The 9,949-nt window shown below is 40.1% G+C and overlaps 1 protein-coding gene across 1 annotated transcript; it reads right to left on the bottom strand.

The window, feature by feature from the left end:
• Nucleotides 1-1,463: 1,463 nt before the first annotated feature.
• Nucleotides 1,464-4,582, bottom strand: LOC114697000 (N-alpha-acetyltransferase 25, NatB auxiliary subunit-like). The gene has a single exon (XM_037198959.1). It carries the CDS (start codon nt 4,553-4,555, stop codon nt 1,637-1,639), a length of 2,919 nt encoding a protein of 972 aa, XP_037054854.1. The 5' UTR covers nt 4,556-4,582; the 3' UTR covers nt 1,464-1,636.
• Between the last annotated feature and the right edge of the window lie 5,367 nt (nt 4,583-9,949).

The raw sequence follows: 9,949 nt of genomic DNA, 5'->3' as shown, positions 1-9,949 counted from the left end.
CACATTTTGTCTTGGAAATATATTTATGTTAGTGGTGTACTTTTTATTCCAGTATCAGGGAGATACATGGTAAAGTTTTGGTACAGAGTGGTGGCTTAGAGTATAAAATAGAGGTGGTTTTTGGAGAGTTGTAGACAGTATACTTTTACATTTTACCAAATGAAAGAAAATATGACAGCATAAGAAGAGGGATGGAGTTATAAGGAAAAGGAGCAACAGAACTAGACAGAGTGTTTATGTGTGTTGAGTGAGAATCCTTGCTTGTGCCACTATGCAGACAGTGGTAGCAATTTGATTTCTTGAAAAGAAAATAGCAATTTTGAAGTAAATATTTGTATGATATGGTTTGGAGGAGGAAACTTGTGGTGATATATTGTGTCCCCCAATATATTGTGTACCCTAACAAAACTTATCTGGTGATCAGAGCCAGCCACTAGATTAGACATAGAGGCCAGACAGTGGTGGCACACACCATTAATCCTAGCATTCCAAGTCAGAGATCCATCCAGATCTCTGTGAATTCAAGGCCACACTGGAAACAGAGCCAGGCATGGTAGCACACGCCTTTAATCCCAGCACTTGAAATCTCATTTCTTGGGAAAGACACATGCCTTTAATCCTAGGACTTGACATCTCATTTCTTGCTTGGGAAAGACACATGCCCTTAATCCCAAGAAGTGATGGCAGGAAGCAGAAAGATATGTAGGGTGTGAGGATCAGGAACTAGAGGCTTTTAAGCTTTTTGGCTTTTAGCAGCAGTTCAACTGAAATCCATTCAGGTGAGCACTCAGAAGCTTTCAGTCTGAAGATTTGTGGAAAAAGGATTGGATGAGGAGTTGTCGAGGTGAAGTTGGCTATGGCTTATTCTGCTTCTCTGATCTTTCAGATTTCACCCCAATATCTGGCTCTGGTTTTTTTATTATTAATAAGGCCTTATTAATTAGCAGTTTGTCTACAGAATCTGGATCAATTTAGGAATCAAGTTAGAAGCAATGATGTCAGCTTTTGTCTTGAGCAGGGAGGACCTATCAATTTGATACAGGGGGAACATAAGGATATGCTTTGACAATTTTTGTTCTATTTGAGACATTCAAGTATCTTCTGTTGGACTGTATTATCTGTAGTTCAAAGAAAATTTTGTAGCTATAAATACCTTTCTGGGGATCATTAGGTTATAGATATTAAACAAAAAAGATTGCCAGAAACCCTAAAATTTCAACTGATCTTTCTCCAAAAGTCTCAAATGTTTCCCTTCATGTTTTAATAACAGAAAAATTGTGCAAGTATCATTGTACTCCAGTGTCAAAATTACCCTATCACAGTAATTGGACATTCTATATAAAATGCTACCTTTGTTTAATCATTTTCAATTTCTCAGATTTTTTTCATTTCTTCTTTTTTTTTTTTTTTTTTTTTTTTTTTTTTTTTTTTTGAGGGTCCTGCTTCTGGTTTATATACAATAATTTATAATCAGTTGTATATATTTAATACCTCAAAAATGAATTCACGATCAAAGTCCTTCATGCATTTGTGAGGAAGTTCTGGATTAACGATGGCCAGCAGATGTTGCTCTGCCAGGGGAGGTGGTATCGTCATCTTCTGCTGTCGCTCTTCAGGGCCTGTGCTTCAGACTTGCTTAAATTTTTAGTTTCTTTGTGGTCTCAAGTCTTTTTCTCAGCAGCTCCCCAATTTCCAGAAGTGAGTGCAGGTAACTGCTCTGTACTTTCCCCTGCACAGTCTTTGAAAATTTTCTTTCTTCCGGAGAGATAGAAGTGTCTTCTAACGTGAGTTCCTCAAGTTTAAGTGCAATTAGATGTGTTTCAAGTCCTTTAATATGATCCACAACATTGGAAATTAAAGTCTGAAGTCCAGTTACATAGTCTTGGAAACTGGTGAAGACTGGAGGCATGATGATGCTGGTCTCTTTTTTCTTCTTTTTCTTTTTCTGTATATTTAATTTGTATGGTCGCAAGACACTCTCACAGTAACTAGATACCCAAAGGACGATAGAGATAGTCTCGACAAAGAAGACCAGGTTCTCTAGGACAGCAGGCTGTGTCTTCACATTGCCATCTTTAACTTCTAAGAGTTCGCCTTTACACATGCTGAAGACGCCTTTCAATAATTCTAGTAAAGATGCAAGACTATTTTCTATTCGTTCCTGTAGATCCACTGTACCCTCCAAGCCGCTGGTGTCGAGCTCATACACATCGCTGACAAGATGGAAGGAGTGGACCTGGCAGTGACAGCAGCCAGAACTGAAGAACCTGCCCATCCTGGTGGGCACAGGCCCAAGGAAGGGGTACTGAATTTCCTTCTCAATAAATCGCTTCCCCGTCTCCACGGCCACTTCTAGCTGTTGAAGGAGCAAACGAAGAATGTCAATCCGGGAGGACACACCATTCTCCGAGGTCTTCTCTGAGTTCTTTGGCTCCACAGGGTGGGTGAGACTGGGAAGTCCACTGATCAGCCTCAACGTTAAGGTGCGAATTCTTAACCACATGGTCTCCTCCTCCAAGGAGAGTTTCTTATGCTCTTCAGAAACATTCCTGTCCTTTGGATCCCAGCTAAAGAAAACATCCAAGTCTCTGTTGTCTCTCAAATCTTCCCATGGAACGTCATCTTCCTCTGGCCTCAGATTCATTGATTTGATACTTTCTGCCAAGCTGGTTGATATGTTCGCTTCAAGTAGAAGGTCTAACAGCATCCGTTCAGTGCGCACTTGTGCGAAGTGGAGAGAATTATTCAGCCTGTTCCTAAAAGCGATAAACTCTGGGATCTTCTCAAATGCACCGTATTTGTAAGCTTGAATAATGTATTCTGAGGTATCTTTCTGGTTGGAGTGGAAAAACCTGAGTGCGAAGTTGCAGGACTGGGAGGCAGCAGCGTACTGACCCAGGGATGCAGCGTATCGGGTCAGAAGATAGTCAATGGTGTCGTGCTGGATATGCTTAGCATCAAGGCTGGAGTAAAGATCCACCACGGGCTCAAATGCACCCAGCATGCAGTAGATTCGAACGAGCAGCAGTTTGAACTGAGCATTGGATGGGCTGTGGGTTAAGCCCTCTTCCAGCAGAGTCAGGGCTTGCCACACAGCAGTCTCCTCACCTGTTTCTCTCCATATATCAGTGAGCACATGGACAGCGAGGAGGCAGTAATAGTCAGAAAACTGCAACTCTGTCTTCAAACAAGAGCGTCCAAACTCCAGTCCGTGCTGGTACCTTAACATCAACTCTCGGACCACATCCAGCTTCTGGTTCTTATCCATGGTGTGGTACAAGCCAAGGAGCCTTGTCAGCTGCACGACACACAGGTGCTGCTGCAGGGCACGGATGTCAGCGGGCAGGGCCAGCTTGTCCTCCGTTGGTGTTGACAACGGAACCACTCCAAGAAGCTGATTAATAAATTGTGTGCACTGGGCAGCAGGCAGGAGGTCAACAAACACCTTCAGGTCTGTGAAGCAACACGGCTTATCCCCGAACTTCTTGAAATACTGGAACATTAACTCTTCTGGGTCACCCAGCTTGTACTCGTCGTTACAACCTTGGCTCCGCAGACGCCTGATGAGCTCCAGCTTAGCAAGGTGTGGGCCTCGGACATGGCGGGCACTTTGCGATGCCTCCATTATCCGATCCTCTATAAACTTCACGGCGTCTTCTGCAGAGCAGTGTACTTCCCCTTCTAAGGAGTGTTCCCCTTCAGCAGGAGGTGTCCAGGCCTCTTCAATCAGTCGAAAGACAGAATCGAAATAAGTCAGATAGAACTGCCAGTCATCTGAGTTTTTCAAGAGGAGGCGTCGGGAAAGAGCGTTGCACTCCGGCCACCTGCTCAGTTTCTTGTACATGGCCATGCATTTGTTTTCCCGACTCTGAATCTCACTTGTCAATTTCTCTCCTAATTTCCCTCTAATGACATCCAGGGCTTCCTGGTACTTCCCCAAGCGTTCCAGGATCATATAGTAAAGTTCAACTTCAGCCTCAGCTTCTATCTTGTCCTCTTTCACCATCTTCTCTACCATTCTCTCTGCCAGGGGCAGAAACATGGTTTTGGAGAGATTTTCATCTCGTGCGGATATAGATTGCATGATTAGGCTCATCACAGACCAAAAGTAGTAAGGGTTTTTGGGGACAATCTTATACAGAGCCATGCCAGCCTGCTGCATCTTCTTGTACTCGCCCACTCTGGCGTAGGCCATGAAGAGATGAGAGTGATACTCCTCGCTGTTGGGAACCTTCTTCACAGCTGCCTCATAAAGCTTTGTGACTAACTCCGGCCGGTGCATTTCCCGGTAGAGGATCGTCAAGGCCTGCAGGGAGTTGTCATCTGTGGGCTCAAGGGCAGCCACCTCCTGTGCCAAGGTGAAGGCTTCTTCCTGTTTTCCTGTTCTCTGCAAACCAATTGCCTTGAGAACCTTTGCACAGTGAAGATCTCTGTGTTTCTTCAACAGTTTATCAGCTTGCTGAATTGCCATTTTATTATTCCCATTATCAAGGTAATCGTAAATGGGCCGGAGGTGCCGGTCGTTAGGGTCCTGCACATGGCCCCGCGTCGCCATGATGACAAGCGCAGAACCGCAGTGCGCACGCGCTTTATTCATTTATTTATTTATTATGGATACTGCATTCTGCCTACATGTATGCTTGCAGGCCAGAAGAGGGCACCAGATCTCATTACCGATGGTTGTGAGCCAACATGTGGTTGCTGGGAATTGAACTCAGGACCTCTGGAAGAACAGTCAGTGTTCTTAACCGCTGAGCCATCTCTCCAGCCCTCATTTCTTCTTTTAAGAGTTCTTTGAAATGACTTTTAGCCTGTGTTAGATAATTACATTTTTGTTTAGAAAACATTCCATCATACTCAGTAGCTGTGGAATTCTTCACTTACAGGTTGTTGGAGTACTTCTACTAAAATGCTATAATCTACCCAGGAGTCTTTAAAAAAAACTATAGAAAGTAACACAGCACAGCGAAAGTCTGTGGTGCTATTAAGATTACATGTTTCATATTACAGTTAACTTCTTTAAAATGTACCAGGTAGTCAGAGGTGATGGCCCATGTATGTAAGCCCAGAACTTGAGGTGCCTGCAGCAGGATCACTGATTTTGTTTCACAAAATGAAAGGAAACAAAAGAGTGTCAGCCCTGTTCCCTTTTAATCAACTAAATTTATCTCAGATTTCTCAGAGTGATAAAAGTTTTGCTGCTAAGCAGAAACTTTATAGATATCTCATATACCATTGTAATGCTTGAATCTCCCATATCACATGTTGACACAGGGCTTATGATAAAAACTTTATCATAACTATCATGCAAAAAATCAATTAAGAATTCCTTCCTTTGGAAAATGCTAAGTGTTTTAACATGCACAATAGTGTTACTAATTCATTTGTTAATATTCTGTGTGCTCTCTATAAAAGTGATACTCCCTCAGATTAATTGCCATTAGATTATATGCAATAACATTTATTCAATATCTATTTTTTAAAGTTTCTACTAGACACTTTGTTCATTCAAGGGATTTAGTCATTACTGCATAGTTTCAGTGAGAAAATATAAAAGGAAAAATTTAAATGTCTAACAAAAGTTAGATTTCTATTGATAACAAAAGATATTGTCTATTGAAGACAATAATTTTGCTGCAGGGAGCATTCTTAGAGGCTTCCTGACTAATTAGAATTTATTTACATATTCTTTATCAGGTCCTCCTTCAACTAGTATCTTCTCAAATGATTTTTCTTTTCTTCACTTATGACTAACCCGAAGACTTTATTTTCCCCCCAAAATTTGTTCAAATGAAACTGCATTTTTTTCCAATAAACATTTCTTAAGAATAAATTGCTTACTAACCAGAAGGAAGACATTGATTACAGTAAGCTTATGAACGGTGTTGTAAACACATTTTTTCAGATTCTGAAGTAGATGCCATCAACTAAGAGGGATAGTCCTTTGGTTTCTAAGGGTACAAAAATTAGAAGTGTGCTTAGGATCTTATTTTGATCAACTTTATTTGTTGATGTCTAGAGCATATAGGAAATGTGAGGGGGAAACATCCCATCCCATTTCTGAAAGGAAAAAATACAAGTATGGTCAAAATCATCTGTTTATGTGCATGGCACATGGGTCTATTAAGGAAAAAAAACCTACACATAAATTATTTTTGAATCAAAGCTATTTCAATATTCAAAACACTGAAAATATAGTACAAATTACTTGATTGAAAGCACTGGCTGTTCTTATTCCAGATCATTCAGATTTCCAAAACTGTCTCTGGAAAAACTATACTAGTGCCTAATACCATCTGATAATTTATGGATGTTTTTAATTAACATTATTCTCTGATGAAGTTGGAAATTTTCCTGTGTCCTGGTCAGCCCATGGTCAGGACAAATCTCTCCCACTTGTGTTCCCCAAGTAAATACAAGGAGGCTTATATTAATTATAACTGTTTGACCATTAGCTCAGGCTTATTTCTGACTAGCTCTTACAGTTAAATTAACCCATAATTCTTATTTATATTTAGCCACATGGCTTGGTACCTTTTCTCAGTTTTGCCTTGTCATCTTGCTTCCTCTGTGTCTGGCTGGCAACGCCTGACTCTGCCCTTCCTCTTCTCAGAATTCTCCTCATCTGCTTACTCCACCTATACTTACTTATCAACCAGTCAGAGCAACACATATTCACAGCATACAGAACAACATCCCACAACACTTCCCCTTTTCTGTCTAATCAAAAAGGAAGGTTTTAACATAGTAAAATTACTTATAATAGAACAGTTATCAAGCAAGAATTTCAGTTATGATATCTAATCTATTTGTATTTGGCAAAATTAAAGAAAATATTCTATCTCTCCTATATTTGTGAGTCTAACGTTTCATGTCTAATTAATATTTTATCATAAACAAGGAAAACTACAATTATAACTATCTAGTCTTCAACTATATCAAAGACCCCAGAATATTACCTAACTAAACAGGAAGAACATTGTAAGCAACTTCCAAAAATCTAAAAGCTGGCTGCTAGACATTCATCCAAAGACAGCTGGCTGCCTGGACACTCACCCAAAAAACAAAGTTCCTCTGCAATGTTGGGGCATCCAACTTCAGCCTATAGGACTAGAGACTCTCAGTCGTTTCTGTCTGTGTCCTGTAGACTATCTGGCAGTCTTCTCTTTGAAGCAGGAACCTGAAGGACCATCTTGTCTTGCAAAGTTCAGGGGTCACCTTCCTATGGGTCCTGCATGTCCAGTTTATATAACATACAACCAAGCAGTCAACACAAGGGCACTTTTTTGCCCAGTGGCTAACTTTTGCAACAAAGAAAGCAAACTCCATAATGAGTTTCTTCAATGTCCATTATCTTCTTTGAAGTAGATTGGTGCTGCCAGGAACAGACAGACATGTTACAATATCCAGAAAATCGAAGTTTTTAAAACATTTTAAATGCCATATACTATAGGAATTTGAAGTGTTTGAAAATTACCTACCTAACTGAATTATATCTATTTATATCTAGAAAACTTAACTAACATGACTATAAGTTTGACTATCATAGAAGACTAATTATTAATCTGTATTTAATTATCCATTACAATTTCAAATGAGCTGTATAAACATAATACCTTAGCAAGAGTAGAAATATACATACAGTATAACAAAATTAACTTTAAATTTGTATCAATAAACTAAAATCTATACTAATGTAAAATATTTTAAACAAATTGTTCTTTAAAAGTAGATTCAATAATCTACCATTTCATCTTATATCTATATCCCATTCCCCTTTTTTCTTTTAGAAAGATATTGACTATGACCAATAACAATTTGTAACCAATCTTTGACAAAGAAAAACATCCATAATCTATTTTTTGGGAATGTGGGCAAAGTGGTCTAGGCTACTTCCTACTGATAGGGGGCACTGGTAGTCTTATGCGGATCCTGAGAAAATTAAGAATTGTGGGCAAATCCAGACCGGAGTAGTCTGTGACACTGTATTCTCTGAGCCAGTTAGTTGCCTTGAAGCTGTTCTGGATATTTAATCATCTGGAGACCTCTCAGGGGGTCTTTCTTGATCAAACCACATTAGCCTGGAAGCAATCCATAGGTTCCCATCTTCTGTGGAAACAAAAACAGAACCTCTTTTCCAAAACAATGTATCCTTAGACATAAATTTTGAAATCAAGAGATCTTTAAAATATACATATTGATTTAACTCAGCAGCTTTTATAATCAAATGTTTCTCTGCAGTTAAAAATCCCAAAGACAACACAGTCCAGATCCTGTGTGATTTCCATCTTTATGTAGCTTATTATTTATATTACTTTTACTTTCTCTTTAAAGAATTTATTTTTTAAAACTTTCCATTTCTTTATATAACTGTCTATAGTCCTTTTCCTCTGTCTTCCAAGCCTACATATAATTTTATACACATTGTAAACCATTTAGAGGTTTATTTCATCTGAATCTGCCCTATTGTGAATCTTGCTTTAAACTGCAGCATGGCTCTGCCCACCTCAGCTTTACAACATGGCCGAAACTAGGTTTACTGCTAGCTCTGGGGGAACCATGCTCATTGCTGACTCTGTGAAACAGTGGTTCTCTGATTCCATCCAGCAGTGTGTAGCTCAAAAACCTTTTAGATTTTTGGTCTGTAGTAGCAAAAGCTATATACACCATGCACCATGCTGACAGTGGCAGGATTCTGCCATGGTGCACTCAAGCCCATGTGCCATGAACCTGCCATACTGTAGGTCAAGTTTGCATGACATAGCATCTCTGTACCTTGGTGTCTCTATATCTCTACCCACATGAGACATGAAGTAGAAAGATATTTTTGGCACTGTTATTGTGTGTTTAGAAGTCCTTTTTTAAGCTCTTTTAGGCCTTATGGAAATTCGAGAGCCCCACATTAGTATGCCAAATGTAGTTGGAAGTTTTCTTGTGTCCTGGCTGGCAGTGTTTTGAACAAATCTCTCCTACTCATGTCCCCCAAGTAAGCACACAGAGGCTTATATTAATTATAACTGCTTGGCCATTAGCTCAGGCTTATTACTGACTAGCTCTTACAGTTAAATTAACCCATAATTCTTATTTATGTTTAGCCATGTGGCTTGGTACCTTTTCTGTTTTGCCTTGTCATCTTCTTTCCTCTGTGTCTGGCTGGTGACTCATGACTAAGCCTTCCTCTTTCCTGGCTTCTCCTCATCTGCTTACCCTACCTGTACTTCTTGCCTGGCTACTGACCAATCAGTGTTTTATTTATCAACCACTCAGAGCAACACAGATTCACAGCATACAGAGTGATATCCCACCACAGTCTGACTTATAGATAGATTTAATTAGAGATAGTTTCTGTTGCTGTGTCTGAACACCATGACCAAAGCAACTTGAAGAGGAAAGAGTTTATTTAAGACTACACTTCCAGGTCATTCTCCATCACTGAGGAAAGTCAAGGCTAGAACTTAAGGCAGGATCCTGGATGCAGGAACTGAACTAGAAATTGTGGAGGAGTACTATTTACTGGCTTATCCTCCGTGGCTTGCTCAGTCTGCTTTCTTATATACCCCAGGAGTACCTGCCTACCCAAGGGCAGCACTGCCCACAGTGATCCAGACCCTCCTACATCAACTACCAATGAAGAAAATGACCCAGAAGCTTGCCCATAGGACAACCTTGTAGGAGCATTTTCTCAGTTGAGTTTCCCTTTTCTCAGTTGAGTTTAGCTTGCATCAAGGTGACAAAAACTAACAAGGACATAAATGAAATCTAGTTTGTTACCAATTGTCAGAGGGAAATTCCTGGTTGGGTTTATAGGGGGCTTGTATACAGTAGAAACAATAACAACAAAGCAACAACAATATCAACAATAATAACAAAACAAGCGCCGGGCGTTGGTGGCGCAAGCCTTTAATCCCAGCACTCGGGAGGCAGAGCCAGGCGGATCTCTGTGAGTTCG

This window comes from Peromyscus leucopus, chromosome X (genome assembly GCF_004664715.2).
Source record: "Peromyscus leucopus breed LL Stock chromosome X, UCI_PerLeu_2.1, whole genome shotgun sequence".
Taxonomy (NCBI): domain Eukaryota; kingdom Metazoa; phylum Chordata; class Mammalia; order Rodentia; family Cricetidae; genus Peromyscus; species Peromyscus leucopus.
Note: the sequence above shows the minus strand (reverse complement) of the source record. Positions and strands in the feature narration are given on the sequence as shown.

Coding starts and splice junctions, on each gene's coding strand:
- LOC114697000 (XM_037198959.1), bottom strand. CDS start 4,555: ATGGCGACGCGGGGCCATGTGCAGGACCCTAACGACCGGCACCTCCGG.